Source organism: Patella vulgata, chromosome 2, assembly GCF_932274485.2.
Source record: "Patella vulgata chromosome 2, xgPatVulg1.2, whole genome shotgun sequence".
Taxonomy (NCBI): domain Eukaryota; kingdom Metazoa; phylum Mollusca; class Gastropoda; family Patellidae; genus Patella; species Patella vulgata.
In genome coordinates this window covers 74,389,265-74,407,126 of record NC_065880.2, presented here as the reverse complement: position 1 = coordinate 74,407,126, position 17,862 = coordinate 74,389,265, and the positions used below count along the sequence as shown (strand labels likewise).

Genomic DNA, 17,862 nt, shown 5'->3' with positions numbered 1-17,862 from the left:
TCCTCCCGCTGCTTGTGAATTATCGAAATAGAATTGAATCAAATGTCAGTCCCGAGTGGACGTTATACACCATATCTCTCTCTCTCTTTCTATAAAACATAGTTGTCAGTGCTCCATATGGTTCATTTCTAGCATTTTCCTGCTTGAAAACATACTTACATTTTCTATCGAACTACTTTGTTCTCAATTTAGTGGATTGGACCTTCAACTGCTAAACTTTCTGACCTTTGAACTTGAACTTTAACACAAAGGTTATCAGATCAGGGCAGGTCAACAAATTTCACTGATCAAAGGTCATGACCTCGATTACAGCCTTTACTATATCAGAAAAAAAAACCATACCTTAACACATGTAACAGAAGCGATCTGAGTCGGTAGAAACAGTCAATAATATTCAAGCCATTACATCATTTTCTTCCTTCAACACAGAAGAACGTTTATTAGCAGAACTTGAAGAGTTGTCAGATCTACAAACAGGAACAAGAATAATTCTCTATAATCTTAAAGCGTAAGTTTATTATCATACCAACAGTGCTTGGCAATCAAGACTACTTAAAATTGGGGCCATCCGCTGGCCCAGAGCATTGATTATGGGCTTGTCATGTTAATAAATGTTTAAATAAAAATTTATATACCATTTGAAGCCAGAAAATAGACCATGCAGTTGGCAGATTTGGCTCTTACATAATGCATCTTAAATTAGTTATACTTTATGTTGGTAACCAGAAGCCACGATAGCTACATGTATGTGAGTAAGACGCTTGGCTCGCTAGCCTGGAGTTCGTGGGTTCGATCCCAGTGTAAATCGGGATTTTCCAGGGACGTTTCACCTTGTCAGTGGTGCAGGATAGAGGGTCTGACAAGGACAGCCGTCTTAGTCAATCGGATGGGTCGAGAAACAGAGGTCCCATGTACACATCGGCTTGCACATAAAAGATCCCTTGGCAGTTGGAATCCGATATAAGAGTAGGCTGTAGTGCTGTTGTCTGTTAAACCCCATTTCATTATATTTGTTGGGAAGCATGGTGGTTCAGTATGTACTGTAAGGTGCTGGCTCACTAACCTGGACGTTCCACGTCTGCTGTTGCCTGAAAAAGTTCACAGGATTTTTCAGTCCTGGTTTCCCATTGTCAGTGGTGCAGGAAGGAGATTCTGGCAAGAAACAGTGTCTAGTTGTTTGGATGGGACAAAAAAACGAGTTCCTATGTACATGTTGGCATGTTTGTAAAAGAACCCTTGACAGTTGGATCTTTAATGGACAGTGGGCAGAAACGCCACTGTCTGGGCAAAATATCTCTCATAGCAGGCATTGCGGCATGTGCCTGTCTTAATCAGACCAGTTGGTGTAGAAAATTAGGACGTTAAGCAAACCCCCATTTCATTTCATATTTTATGCCTTAACTGTGCCATCATGCACATTTTTTTTTCTTTCAGTTTTAAAATATAAATATTATTTTAATCAATAATTTGTCGACTTATATTAAAACACAATTTATATGGAAAACAATCACTGAGTTTATTTCACACTACATTTCATAAGTTCCTGTTGTCGTTTGCAAGTAAGCAATGTGAACTAAATTGTGTTTAGTTTTAGTATTATATTCAATTGCTAAATGCTGTAGAAGGATTTTGTCGACTTATAGGAATCATTTATTTTCCAGAGACAACACAGGAAAGCTTGAGCTGGATTTTGAGAGTGATCCAACAGATATATTGAATCCACAGACTTTAGAAATTGATTTGACATCTGTGTATCGTCCTGTACAAGAATCTGTGCCATTGTACTGTATATCTTTAAGAGTAGGTACCATTCGATTAAAACTTTTTATGTAAAAAACATAAAAATTTTGATGGATATTTGGCAAATTATTTCTTTAATGTCTATTTTCGTATGATGCTTCCTCACTATCCACGAGATCACAGGTTTGATACAATTGTTGGTCAAGCATCACTGTAATCCGGGCATTATTTAATCTTGTGTATTTATCAATTTCTTTCACATTCATTCAATATCAATTCTTTGTTTAAAAATTTGTAAAAAATCGTTTAAAATCACCAAAATCATCTAATTTGTACTTGCGTCCAGTTTAAAGCGGATCATTTAAATTTGATAATGAGTGTCTAATTTACAAGCATTTAAATTCTCGATCACTGTTAAAAAATAAACAACCCAATTGGTTATTGGTGTATAATGATTAAATTCTTGTAAATTGGATGGATACTCATTATCAAAATTAATCAGTCAGCTTTAAACTGTACTATACAGTTTAAAGTACAAATTAGATGAATTTGGGTGATTTTAAATGATTAAACAAAGATTTGATATTAAAGGAATGTGAAAGAAATTAGTGCTTGATACACAAGATTAAATGATACCCGGGTTACAGTGCAAGTTCCTCAGTATTTTATTTTTCCAGCCAGTCGTGTATGACAAAGACAGCTGTTTTGTCTTTTAGATGTCATGAAAAACGTCTGCTGGTATTCATTAGCCAGGCTGGTGCAGAATATTTGGATGTTAAACCCCATTACATTTCATTCATTCTTTAATAATATGAAGGTGATAAAAGCAGTATTCGAGGGGTTGCTTTAGATCATAAGGCCTGTCATTGAGTCAAGTGATATGGTTTTGATTCCCTGCTTGTACGTGACAAGAGTAGGTCCCCAGTTTTCCTTCCACGCAAGAGAATCATTGAAATAAAATTGAACTATATGTTAGTCCTGAAATGACCTTGTGAAGTGTTCATTAATTTGGAGTGGGTAAGATACAGGCTTGCTGACCAGGACATTTCAGGTTTACTCCATTTCATCCATTTCATTTTACTTTCTGGGTTAATTCTGCCAGAAATATGCCAGAAATGCTGATTGATTAAAATGGCCAATAAACACAATTACTTTATTAATTTCAGGAATATTGCAGTATTTTATTTTTAAAACCAAGGATGAAGATTGTGTTACGAGGAAAGAAAGTTAAAACCAAGTTAATCTGTAAAAGTTTATCTCAAACTGAAACTGACAGATATAAACCACATTGGCTTGTATCCTTTAAAAACTGAAAAACAAACTTGACTGGGGAGCCGTGGTGGGTCAATGAGTATGATGCTGGCTCGCTAAACAGGGGGTCTTGCATTTGCTCCTGGTGTTAGCAGAGAAAGTTTCTCAGGATTTTTGGATGCAATTTTTCCTTGTCAGTGGTGCAGAATGGAGAGCCTGGCAAGGACAGTGTCTAGTTGTTCAGATGGGATGAAAAACTGATGTCCTGTTTACACATTGGCGTTCACGTAAAAGAACTGTCTCGAACAACACTGTCATGAATCCGAGATCTCCTGGTTAGCTTGCCAGAAGGTCATGAGTTCAATCCGAGAAAGTAGCTTGGAATTGGCTCCCCATTCTCAGTGATGCAGAATTGAGGGTCTGACAAGGAATAGTGTCTAGCTGATGTCCCGTGTACCCGGTGGCATGCACGTAAAAGAACTCCTACCAATTTTAATTTTGAAAGAAAGGTAGGCATAGAATCGCTCTCCAGGCAAAATTTCCATCATGTATGCACCTTCTGTCATATACCCGTCTTCATTAGCCCTAGAATACTGTCACAGTTTGACATAGATTTGAAAATTGAGATTTTAGCTTCAGGTGATGTTTTGTTAATACCATGAAATATGATATATAAATTGTCAGTTTGCATATGAAGTCATTGCATAACCGATATCATGCAGTCAGTGACTATTTTAGAATCCAAATGTTTATGCTTCTTGACCAAAGTCCAGGATAAACCATTGAAAATAACCTATGGCTTTACTTGTTCGGAAAGTAGTAATGAAGAATATGGTATTATGATGTACCACAAAAATCGACTGATCAAAGCCTTTGAAAAGGTTGGTTACCAGAAACAACCCAATGACCTTGGTGTCGGTGTAGTTGGAGTTGTAGAGGTCAATTTTTTACAACCAATCCACAACAAACAAGATTTTAACAAAGATGAGCGTTACAAGTAAGTATGAACTAGCAAGTGTGTTGGACCGTGCACGGATCTGGCATCTACATCATTCCTTTTATCGAAATTTCCAGCGATAGACCCCGGATGTGTGCACTTGCCAATTGTCACTACAACAGTCAGTATGGAGATCTGATATAATTGGGACCCCTTCTGCTAAAAGTCTTTGATCCGCCTCTATCAGAAATGGCATCTACAGCGTTCCATTTATTCAAATTTTATGCGGTAGGCTCCTTAGACCTCCTGTCATGTACTTTTTGCACCTTTAGTGCTCGCTCGTTGTCACTGCAACAGTCAATATGAAGATGAGATCTGATACTTTCGATGCCAATCTTGATCCGCCCTTGCGTGAATCTTTAGTTTTGTTTTTTATTGGTGGATAGAAAATGTATTCTAATGAAGATCACATTAACAAAAAAAATTCAATTCTTTTCACTTCTTCTGTAACGCTATTCCTTGTCACATACAAGATGGGATCGAAGCCATACCTCTGTGATAAACTTTATAATCTGTTGATCTAATACACAATGTGAGACCAACTGACCACCCACCCCAAATATCCTGAAAAAGATGTAACCTTTGTTCAAGAATAATGATAACAATTTGTAATTTTTAAATTGAAACTATCTGTATTCCAGTACTTTTATGTCAGCATTAGCGATTAAAACTAATGAATACTGGAATGAGAAGAAATCAGGTTCTAATTCTGTTTCTACTAATCTAGGGTAAGTCGTTTTTAATTTATTTTATTCATTACATTATATCTGGTTTAGAAATGTGCAGAAAAAAATCCAATCTCATAATTTAGAAAGAACTACTAAAAGATTCACCCACAAGAGCGAGACTGATCAACCCTACTCAGGTATCCACAAATGAGTGGAATGTAGGTCCTTAATTTAATCAAACAATGTGTCACTGTCAATCAGGACATAGTTGCAGCAAATTAGACGAAAATAGCAAGTCGTAATGTTTTAAGTTCCTAAGGTATAGTCTACCTAATTACTTATTCCCTGTTAAAAACAAGACATGATAGAGAGCAAACATACTTTTACAAAGTGAATTAAGAACATTTTGCAGATATGAAACATAACAGACTGATATCGGTTGCAATTAAGGATGCAGTCAAACCCTGGGGATTGGGATTAATCACAATTATTGGGTCAGGTGATTAAATAATCACGTATTTTCTCAACAATCGCTGTATCACGATATATCATGATTATTTTTATAATAATCGCAAATTATGATTTGGGAGAATCAAATTTATAAAATTTGGAAAATACTTCGTATTATTTCGACCAAATTCTCGTCAAAATGACACTAGCATAATGAAACATCTTGTGCAAACAGTTTCTTCTAGTTACCCCACTGCACGCTGTGTTGATTAGAGTGTTGTTGCCATAGAAACTAACTCCCATGGCCTGATTGTTGACCATCGATTATGAAGTCGGCAGTTTTGTTATATACAATTTATGCGTCTGGATGATGTTTCTTTTATTTCTGTTAGAAAAAATGACTGCCGAACAAAGCTTTGATTCTGTTTACACATTTATTAGTTTTAATAATTGCGATAATAAATCCTTCAAGGACGATTATTTGAATTATCACAATAAATGATCTCATCACGATAATCCAAGATATTGCAATTTTTTATTTTGCAATAATCATGTTTAATCACGATTGTTTATGAATGTATCATTGCATCCTATGTTGCAGTACCCTTTAATGTCGAAGAACACACGAACAGATATGTTATAATAAAAATAATTGAGCATTTCAAGACTGATTCTGATAGTTACAAAAATGATGCCACTAGAAAAGTTTTTGAATGAATATGGATTCACACTTGAAGAAATGTCCCAAAGGATCCACACCCATTTCCTATACTTTCAGTTATTGAGTCAAGTGACACAGTTTTGATTCCCAGCTTGTACATGACAAGGAATAGTGTCGCCTGTCCAATCTCATGTAATGATACTTACATATTTTCCTATATCTTTATAGAGCCAATCCAGATTGGTTGTGGGCCCAGTGTGATAATTGTTTAAAATGGCGACGTTTACCAGATGGTATCAACAGACAGTTACCAGATAAATGGTATTGTTATATGAACCCTGATGCCTCACACAAGTAAGTTGTAGATTTCTTGATAAGAGGGGACAGTTATAATCAAATAACCGCTCCAGTACAGAAGAGATTTACTGAATAACACATCAATATTACAATCAGTCAGCCAAAAAAAAAACCCCAGGTCCAGACAAGAGGAGAAAAACATTGGGTTTAGCGATATGGGCTAAAACATACAGGACTGGTCGGGTAACAATAAACAGGTATTTCTTGTCTTTAGGCCTCACTGTAAACAGTCAGCCAGGAAAGAAAAAACGCCCAGACAAATTTATGGGACCTGGCTTGGAAAGGAGAAGAAAAGCGTAAGGGTCGACAATTTGGGCTAAAAACATTTAGGGTTGGTCAGGTAGCAATAAACAGTCTGTCTTGATATACACTGTTTCAACAGTTCGTGTTTGGAACAAATTAAGGACATGTTTTGTCACAGATGTGATATTTTGTCAATAATTATTTTGGGAAGATTTATTTATAATACAGCTTTATATATTAGAGTCATAAATGGAATGGATTGGGGATTAATTTCTTATCAAGACAATATTTCAATCATTTTATGATACACATGAATTTGCTTGAATCATCTGTTATTTATTTCCTTGCTTTGTTCGTCTATTTTTATTTATTAGTCGATGTGAAATTATAGAAGAACCAGAAGATGAAGATCTCTCTTTACAACATGCGTCATATCAAAAAACATTTAAAAAAGAAATGTAAGTTTCATTGTATGACATAACAGATTTTCATATTTCATTATGAACTCTCATTTTATTATGGTCTTTGATTATCCACACCTTCATTTTGCTCCCTCTTCACTCACTGTTTTATATATCATTACGAACGCCAGTCGTTGTTTTTTGTATTTTAGAGGAGAGCCGAAAAAATCTCCCCTTAATGAACAAATTGAAAAAATCGCTCCCCCAAAAAAGCTCTCCCAGTTTCGTTAAGAAGAGTGATTTAGAAATTATGGAGAATGATCTGATATTATGGAGAGTGATTGGTTGTTTGTATGGGAAATGGTTCTGAAGATCAATAACTGCGTGTAAGGGTCATCATTCTTGGTTACATATAAATGATAATAAACATCGTCTGCTAAATAGCACTCGTAGTCGTACGGTCAAGTCAAACTTCTACTGTCGTCTATAACTACAGTACATACGGTATTCCAATAGAAATACTTGTCGACATTTCTAAATATATATAGCTTGTATAAATTTTGTTTAAAAACATAACCCCTATTCAAAATATAATCATAAATGCTTGAAAATTCAATTAAAATATAATTTATTTCTTCCGGAATTATTCTCATTGGAAATTTTCACGTGCCATCTCTCGTAATTTCTCACGTCTCGCGAGAGTTTTACTTTTCATTTCAGTTAAATTAACCAATGGTGCATAGTCGCCATCTATTTTTAGCAACATATTCATCAGAATTTTATTAGCTTGTGCGATCACATTATACTAATCGAATACACCAAATAAATGTTCACAATGACAGCATGGTGGCGCTCGGAATGTGAGTCTTTCACACTCTTTTGAAAAAAACCCAAATACATGTCCATGATTTACAAATATGGAGAGCGATTTTCAATTTTAAAGTGAGGGAGAAAAACCTCCCCTCAGTCGACATTCGGGTGCGCGACAGGCGCTCGAGAGCGATCGCGCGCCACAAAAAAACAATGACTGGAACGCACGTTTTATTGTGGTCACTCATTGTACAGACTCTACTGAGACCATATATTATACTGTCTGGCAAGCTTCATTGTCTGGCAAGTTTTATTATCAATAATTCTCTGAAAATTTTCTCTTATTTGTGTATATAGTTCTTGAAAAAAAAAAATAGACAAGAAAGTTGATTGACAAAATCAGACAGATGTAATCGATTGAAACATACCCTATGGATGCAACTTGTTTAATGTCACACTTTTCTGCTCTGCCTTACAGTGAGCCACAAGAAAATTTTACCTAGACAGAAGTGCTAAGACCTGCTATTTTTTGCAAATTCTGTCAATGGTTCTTTTGCATATGCGTCAATTTCTTTTGCACCTGCATCACAGTTAATGGGAAACCTCTCTGGAAAATCCCTTTGGACTTTTTAATCCAACAAAGGAATTGAATCGAATCCAAGATCTCAGCCCCAACTTGTATTTGCTGAGTTTGCAGTGGCCATATGATATTTTTTTTTTGTATACTCTTGTATTTTATATTCCAATGGTTATATATTTTATTGTTTTATTATTTTATATTCCAATGGTTATATATTTTATTGTTTTATTATTTTATATTCCAATGTTTATATATTTTATATTCCAATGTTTATATATTTTATATTCCAATGTTTATATATTTTATATTCCAATGTTTATATATTTTTCAGGGAACAACAAAAACGAAAAACAAGAGTTGAAGGAGTAAGTTATTTATTTTAAATATTTTTACCTTCCTTGGAGAATAACGTACTTGATTTCTTGATAGATCCATTGTTATTAGATAACTTGTTACAGATGTATTCATATGTTGTCTTCCGTCCATTATTCACATTTGCTTGTGGACACTCTAAAGGCTAAACTTATTATCCAATTGACTTCAAAGTTATACACATTATTGGTATACGAAGACTTAACTTCTGGCAACCTACCTTAAATCATAACAGAAGGAAACTATGCTGATATTAAATTTTTATTTCTATTAATAGCATCAGATGTTGATAAAGAAAGAAAAAGAATTAATTGAAAAGGAAGAAAAATTAAAGCAGAGAGTTAAAACAGTTGAACAGATATGTACAGAGGTAAGAACTGTATGCAAAATCAGGCCATTCAAATAAAAAATATTCTAGTTATCAGAAAATGTTTCACAAAAATCTGATCCAGGAGGGAGGTTTTTATATATTTATTTTGTTGTAGAATCACTATGCGGTAAAATCGTTTTTAGATGCTACATTGATCGCAACATGTGCGAGCCACGGTGGCTCATTGAATAAGATGTTAGCTTGCTAACCTGGAGGTCCCGTGTTCGATCCCGTGTTCGAACCCTGTGTTGGCCCAGAAAGTTCATCAGGATTTTCGGTAGGTCGTAACACCGCTGTCTGCACAAAATTTCCCTCATGGCACACTGTATGGTGTATGCCCGACTTCATTAGCCCAGTCGGAGCAGTACTGTAGGATGTTAAACCCCATTTCATTTCATTTATCTCAGCATGGTGTTTATAGGAATGGTTGATTATTGAACATGTAATTGTTATGAAGGTCTAGGAATTTGATTTTAGTTATATCTGACAAAAAATCAGACATTAATGAACTAGTACCTGACATTCTGATTTTGTCTAGGGAATGTGTTAAAGACACAGAAAAAAAGACAGATTTGTGCTAGACAAAAGTCACAGACCAGAGATGAATTGTGCCTGACGAAGCATTAATCTTTGCCAGACAGTGTGTTTGACAGATGCCTTATCTCCAAGCTTGATGTTATATAATTTTGTTATAAAACTCTGGGGAGCCAAGGTGGCTCAGTGAGTAAGGCATCGCTCACTAACCTGGAGATACAGGGTTTGATCCCATAATTGGTTGAAAAAATTCACCGTAATTTTCCTGACATGGTTTCCCCTTGACAGTGATGCAGGAATTTAGGGTCATGCACACATTGGCACGCACGTAAATAAACCCTTGACAGTTGGAAGTAGGACATAGCACCACTTTCCGGGCATGGCATATGCTCTTCTTCATTAGCCCAGTCGGTGCAGAAAAGTAAGATGTTAAACCACATTTCATTTCATGTTTCAGGTAACATCTACACAAATCCAAGAAAGAAAGAAAACTGAGGGATTGAGAAGAATGTTACTAGATGCTAAGAAAAGAGAAGCTAATCAAAGGAAATTAATTTTAGAATTACAGATGAAGAAATCACAAGTAAACAAAAACCAAAAGGAGCTATGTAAGGCTGCAGAAAGTTTACGTGTTTCAAACTTTGAAACAACGGTAAGTATTATTATAAAGAGGCATGATGTTAAGAGCTGAATTAGTCTATTGCAGGGTGTTTTTCTGGCTATAAATGTTATATTAATTATTAATTAGACATTTATTCACATGACAAGCCCATAATCGTTTGGGTGTGCAGAGTAGGGTCGCCTGCCTAACTTCATGGGTTTTGTCTGGATCCTTCCATTGCTAAAGACCCTATGTGTTAGTGAATTATTGAAAGAATGTTAGTTCCGATATAACCTAGTCTGTTAATGTCGAGTGGATCTTAAACCCCATTTCCCTCTTTCTCTCTCTCTCTCCCTCATATTGAATTAGATGTGTACTAAATGCATATTGTATTCAGTGGCAGTAAGAAAGAAACAATTAAAATAATCAAAAATGATCAACAATTACTACATTTAATCAGAGATCCAATTAAATTCAGTAATTGTTGATCCATAGAACTTTTGTGTTTATTGTAATGTGTTCAATTACTAAATCCTATTCAAACAGTATAAAGAAATAATTATTTGGGTTTATAAATATGCATTACAGGCTTTGTTGGAGGATGCTTCTGAATTAACTGATGGACCAACAGTTTCATCTACAAGGTATTTATCTGGCGTTTTTTTTTTTTTTGTTCATATAACGGTCTGTCATTGAGTCAACTGGCATGGTTTCGATTCCCTGGTTGTATGTGACAAGGTTGAAGGAGTAGGGTCGTCTGTCCAACCTCGAGGGTTTTCTCTGGGTCCTCTGGTTTCCTCCAACTGCTAAAGACCCCTAAGCGCAACCGAATTATTGAAATAAAATTGAACCATATGTTAGTCCCAAAATGACCTAGTTTGTATCAAGTGGGCGTTAACCCTATTTCTCTCTAGTTCATATAATGTGAACGTATATTCTGTGAATTTCCTGCACACTATTGTTTTTCAAATTTGCAGGGATTGTTTCTGATTGCAAATTTTCCTGTAGAATTTCAAACTCATAAAATCTTGTGAAGACGGTACAGGCCAGATTTCTTGATAGAATGTATTAAAACTCAGTAGGATTGTTTATTAGTTTTCAGTGAAGAACCCTGTTGAATTTCACATTTTTTATATCATTTTGAATGATTTCAGCCGATTTACATTTTGGATTTACATTTCCAGGCAATGTATGAAATTTTCATTTAAATTTGCAAGGATTTGTCATAAGAAATTCTTATTAAATTTCAAAATTTTAGAATTATAAATCATGGTTGTGTTATAATCCAGACCCTTTTGGAAGAGCTCCATTAATGTAACTCTTACAAAATAAATCTTTTTTCTTTTACATTAAAAAAATGCTCATCTGAGAGCCAAAAATGCTCCATGAGCATTACTTTTATGTATATGGAATGAGCACACCATAAAACTTACATTATTATTATTAATGATACAACTCACATTTAATATTATAAATTTTCCTACTTCAGTGGTATGAAAAGGAAAACTATGGGCAGTGATATTACAGTAAGCAAACGTCTTATTATCAAAAAAGAAGATACAGATGAAGTAGTTGCAGTCATTCCAGACTCTGATGAAGTTATTGACTTGACAGAGGAAGACGAACAGATAATAATACCTGATCCTAAATTGGTTCAGAAAAATCAATTAATGGAAGATATTAAACCAAACATCGAAGAACTTGAAGCGCAAGTTGGCACTAGTGAAAAGGAGGTGTCAACAGGTGAAATAGAAACACAAACAGATCTAGACTTAGATGATAGCAATACTAATCCCTCCAAAGACAAAACTTTAACCGAAAAACAGGACAAAGACTTAGACGTGACAAAGATAGAATTAGAAGATACAAAGCTAAAATTAGAAGATGCTAACAAAAGATTAAAAGATCTACAAAATAATGTTCACTCTCTTTTATCAATTATTGTACCAGGTGTAGATTTAGGGGAAGCGACGGAGATTGAGACAATCGTGACAGAAATGATCCGGGTCAATCAAGAATCATCTTGATCTGTGTTTGGGGTAAACATTCAAGATTTATCGTGATGTGTGCATGGTACATGTAACTGAAAAAGAGTCATCGTGATCTGTGTAGTGTAATCAAACAGGCTTTATCATGATCTGTATAGTGTAATCAAACAGGTTTCATCATTATCTGTGCAAGGTAAACAATCAAGATTGATTGTGATCTGTGTATGGTAAACAAATAAGATTCATCGTAATCTGTGTATGATAAATAAACAAGGTTATTCGTGGTTTGTATATGGTAAACAAATAAACAAGATTTGTCGTGGTCTGTGTATGGTAAACAAATAAACAAGATTCTTTGTGATCGGTGTATGTAAAACATACAAGATTCATTGTGATGTGTGGATGATAAAGTTCATTGTGATTTGTGTCTGATAAACAATCAAGGGTCATCATGATTTGTGTCTGATAAACAATCAAGGGTCATCATGATCTGTATATTGTAAACAGTCAAGGGTCATCATGATCAGTGTATGATAAACAAATAAACAAGAGTCATTGTGATCTGTGTATGGTAAATAAACAATATCCATTGTGATCTGTATATGGTAAACAAACAAGATCCATTGTGATCTGTATATGGTAAACAAACAAGATCCATTGTGATCTGTGTATGGTACATGTATCCAAACAAGATCCATTGTGATCTGTGTTAAATAAACTGTATAAGAAGAACATGTATTAGAAGGTTCCACCTTTTTATAATCATTCAGGAAATTTGGTAAAAGTGAAAGAAAATCTTTTGTTGATATTATACTGAATTAGATCATTTAGGTGCTGCACTATCAGCGATAGATGAGTATAACTATAACGTTTACTCAGAGGCTTAACAAAGTATTGTTGCTACACGTATTTGTGTACATGTACCAAGATTGAACTCAAGAAGGATGGGTACAACGTTGACATGGAAGATTAACATACATATATATACCAAGATTGAATCCACAGCAGGTTGTGTTATCAAATGTTACATTAGGTTTCATTTAGATTCACAGTAAAACTAGTAATTTAGAGCAGTATCATCAAGCAGATATTTTAATCTATAACTAATTATTTAACATGAATAAAGTGGTTAACCAGTTGCTGTTTGATTTTAACAGATTGAAAACAATTTGAACCGTTCCATCCCACTGTTAATGTTTAGTATTTTTAAAATCCATTTTGTGTTATTTTTTATATGAAAGTATTTGCAAATCATAAAATCTTTTCAAAAGATGTGGACCAAAAAGTATTTATAAATAACTCTATTATATAGCATTGAATTGTTTCTGACAAAGAAATCAATACTTGACTCAAATTTTGCTATATCCTATTACCGTAATATTAATTTATGTTGTTAATAGCTTTCAGTGTTTATTTGTGATCAGTATCTAGTCAAGTTTAATTTAAACAATTTGAGCTGATAGTGTTACATCCCACTATTAAACAGACATTATGCAAAAGCTAAATCTGCCTATTGCATGTCTGTTCATGCCATAAATTTTATATAAATTATTCTAATCTTTGGCACCTAGAAATGGATACAAATGGGTCGTAAAGCATATAATAATGTACTGGGCATGTATATAAACTGATTTACATTCAACTGTTCCTATTTTTACTGTAATTTATTATCAGTTATGTTTGGCGAAATACACGAAGAGTCCAGATTTTGTATCTGGTTATTCCAATCTGCACTGGTAGTATTCTCCTGTGGGTTATGTTTAGCCTCGGTCATCGAGTGGCTTCATCACAAATGGCACCAGAAAGCATTTGGATTGGATATCAAAAGCCTATCTTTTCATGGTAAGATACATGTACATGTAACAATATCAGTGTTGATTTAAATTGACCAATAATTCGTGTTTGCAATGTCAAGGACTGTGGATGATATTGAGTTAAAGACTTGCCTCATTTAATTAAAGATACATTATGTAAGATTTAGATAAAGAGCTGACCATTCTTGCTATAATAGCCCCAAAATAGATAATATTACTTCATTCTGAGCCAAGTTAACACAGTTTTGACAAGATGTGTGCATTGTGATAACCAGGGCACTGGTATATTCGAGACTTCGCCTCGCTTTCCAATTTTTAAATTAAATTTTTGAATGACGAACCATTCTAATCTAGTTAAAATCTTGAGTATCCGATGCCATTGAGAGTTAATTATGGTCTTGTTTTGTTAATAAAAGTTTCTATAACATTTCAGGCCAAAAGAAGGACCTGCAATAGGCAGAATTAGCTCTTGTATAATGTATGTTTAACTTACATGTAGTAAGATCATAATCTCGATGCCATCGGATGCTGGAGATTTTCAACAGATTTAAATATGATTGACAGTTAATGATTTAATTTAAAAATGGATAACCAATACTTTGTTTATTATTTGATGACAATCAAGTCTACACTGTTCTGACAGCGATAAAGCAGCTCAGTGTGAAGTAATTTGACTGAAATTTTGAACATATTCCCTTTTAATTATTTATTTTTTAATTATTTTGCGAGAACTGTCAGCTCTTGATCTAATCTTATATACATGTAATGCCCCTTTAATGGTTGGTAAATGTTTTGTAACATTTTAGTTGAGTGCTACATGTAAATGCATGTACTATAGTTGAAATCCATTTTGTGTTTGTTATATGAAGATGTTTGAAAACCATTAAATCTCCTCCAAATATGTGGACCAAAAAGTCTTTATTACTGTACATGTATTATAATTATACAATAGTACATGTATTATAATTATACAAGTCAAACCTTGCTATAGTTAGCCAGTTTTATGTTGTTAATAGTTTTCAGTGTGTATTTGTGATCATAGAAGTTGTGTTTCTACTAGTCAAGTTTAGTTTTTGTGAAAGTCTCAGTTATATTAAAGGGAATGGAAGCTTATAATTAACCAATTTCCTACCGGGACCTCATTTGACCCAATTCTGGCCGGCTCGTTTCAAAATGGATTAAGAACCCTGCCGGAGAGTCTGGCATGGTATAGTGTCTATAAGACTAAAAACAGAGGAGGTTTTGTGGACATGGTGGTGTGGTGAAAGTAAAGGAACCCATAATAGTACTGCTGTTTGTTCATAATTTCCCCTCATAGCACACTGCTTGCCTTCATTATCCCGGTCCGTGCAGAAAAGTTCATTTCTGCTAAAGTAAATTGCATGATTTTTGTCGATGCCAGTGTTAGTTTATCATGTATAATAATATATATAAAACATAATTAATGTAATAATTTATTCTTTTGTGCATTGCTGTTTTATTTTGTTCAGTATGTTGATTTATCAGCTGTGGCTGTATAATCCTATGTATTTAATATGTAGGTTTACTCAGCCATCTATCTTTTTGTTTACATTTTAACATTTAAAGCCTGGAACATAGTTCATTTAAATCATTTTTAATAACCTTGCTATGTGGGATTTGTTGACGACTATCTTTAAGCTAGCCAGTTTGTTCCCCCCCCCCCCTGTTTCTGTGTTTTAATTTAATGTCTTTGTTATTATTGTCATATATTGTTGATATGTTCTTATATTTACTTATACTTAAAGATCACAAATTTGGGTTACAAAAGTAAAAGATTCCATTAATTACTTGGTTTATTTAAAGTTATCTCAAATGCAGCATTAAATTAATTTCATGCAGCTTTCCAGGATTCCAGTAGACCAAGAGACAGCTTGGAAACCATTCATGGCCCAGTCAGACTGTAGAAACATAGCTTCCGAAGTTCAGTCTCTACTTTAAAGATCTTGATAAACCATCTTTGGTACTATGTACTGGGCTCCAAGCACTACTCATCTTGTTGGTTTGATATATGCTAATATAACTTTAATGGATGCAATGTAATTAATTCTTTTATCTTATACTACCTCTATAAAGACACAGTTATTTTCTTCAGTGGTAGTGAGATGATTTGAAATGTTTTGCAGATGTAATTCTCAAAAAGAGAATTAACTTGTAATCTTAGATATTGCATATGATCTTTCATTAAAACATAAATTAGATGATTGGAACTCTTGGTGGCTCTGTGGAAAAGAAAACTGATGCATAATCTTACTCACACCCATGTGTATATACATGTATGATCTTCCATTACCAAAAGAAGTTCAATGATCAGAACTCTTAGGGGCCCTAAAGTAAAGACCTGTTCCGCTTCCTTCCACTGCTAGATATCCCTACATGCAAGCAAATTATTAAAATAAAACTGTACTTAAACCCAAAATGACATAGTGGACTTTAAACCCCATTTAACCTTTGCTCTCTCCTTCACAGGGAAGATAATACAATATGTATCTTAATGAGGCTCATATATCTTTCTATAATTATGACCCATGTCTTTTATTTATTTTAATTCATTTTAATTTGTACAAATTTTCCTTGTGTGTTTCTGAATTAACTTTATGAGAAGTAGATATATTTGGACGAGGAACTTTTCCCCAAGCGCTACCTATCTTGTTCTTCTTAGGGCAACGCTCTTCGAAAAGCCTATAAAGGCTTCACCAATTTAAGAGCATGGACATGAACTTGCCAAGCGTGTTCGATTGACGGATTTCAATTTTTTGATATGATTTCACAACTCCATAACAGCCGCGACAATGCCCCACTCCGTTCCTGGTTCTTACTTGTAAATTGTCAACATTTTGATCGTTAAAATTCCCTTTGTTCCAAATCAAAAATCTGGTCAACTGTCTGCTCTCTAGAAGTAAATGTTAGCGTGAGGAAATAAGGACACTTATCGTCTACTGAGCTTGATGTTAATTTTCGAATGTATGTGAAATATGACAATTTCATCAATTGGGATTGTTATTACTTTTACTTGTTTTTTATGATTACTGTAATAAAATGTGAACAGTTTTTTTGTTTCGTTAAAAGAAAAAAAAAGGGATTGATTTATTTCATGGGTTCTAACTTTTATATGATAAGTTATCATATATGTCGGTGCTAGACATAGAGGTGTATAATATCAATATATACACCTCCATGGTGCTAGATTATTATCCGATGGAGTGGGAGGTCTATAAGGCATACCAACGAATGGAGAATAACTACAAAAACACGTTTTTATACCCCCACATTGAAATGTGGTCGTATAATTATTGTCGTCGAACCCGTCCATCGATCCGGCGTTCACAATTGTATGTGGACGCTTTAGAGGCTAGAGTTAATATCCGATTGACTATAACTTTATACATGGTGTTTAAGGTCATGACACGAATAAGCCCAGTGATTGTCAATGATTTCCGATAATTACTACCAGCGTTATGTCCCTTGATCACTTTGAAAAATCTTGTGGATGCTCTAGGAACCAAAGTTATCACCCGATTGACTTTAGATTGATAAACAGAGTTTAAGGTCTTGAGACGAACAAGTATATTGATTTTCAATGAATCCATGATATTAAATTAAAACTGCAACTAAATGGTGTGAAAATTGCATCAGCTCGCTAAACCAAACCAAAATATAAGACATTGCTGTGATGTTGATGGTGACAGAAAAGGAATAAATCAGCATATTCGTGTTCCTCATTACTCCCCCACCCCCTCCCTTGACGCAGAAATGTTTTAAATACTTACTATAAATGATGCTTTCTACCTAGAGTATTCTGGTGTTTCTAGTTCGTGTACAAATTTATAGTGCTGCGGTTGCAATCTTATCAATTCATACAAAATTACGCAAATTAAAGACTTAAAAATGGCCCCAAAACTACGTATAGATAACATAAACTTAGGCTTCTTTTCAGTCCATCCCTACATTCAGACCTTCTACTGATTAATGGCGCCGTGGACTAAAACTCCCTTACAACTAGGCTT

At 34.3% G+C, this 17,862-nt stretch overlaps 1 protein-coding gene across 1 annotated transcript; it reads left to right on the top strand.

Moving 5' to 3' along the window:
• Positions 1-362: 362 nt before the first annotated feature.
• Positions 363-16,895, top strand: LOC130010635 (MORC family CW-type zinc finger protein 3-like; the record flags this gene model as incomplete). Its single annotated transcript, XM_056098377.1, has 12 exons — positions 363-508; positions 1,662-1,800; positions 2,907-3,035; positions 3,765-3,988; positions 4,630-4,716; positions 5,996-6,121; positions 6,742-6,825; positions 8,490-8,523; positions 8,808-8,900; positions 9,892-10,086; positions 10,624-10,679; positions 11,525-16,895. Coding segments are annotated over 12 exons (1,851 nt in total), but the record flags the coding sequence as incomplete, so codon positions are not given.
• Between the last annotated feature and the right edge of the window lie 967 nt (positions 16,896-17,862).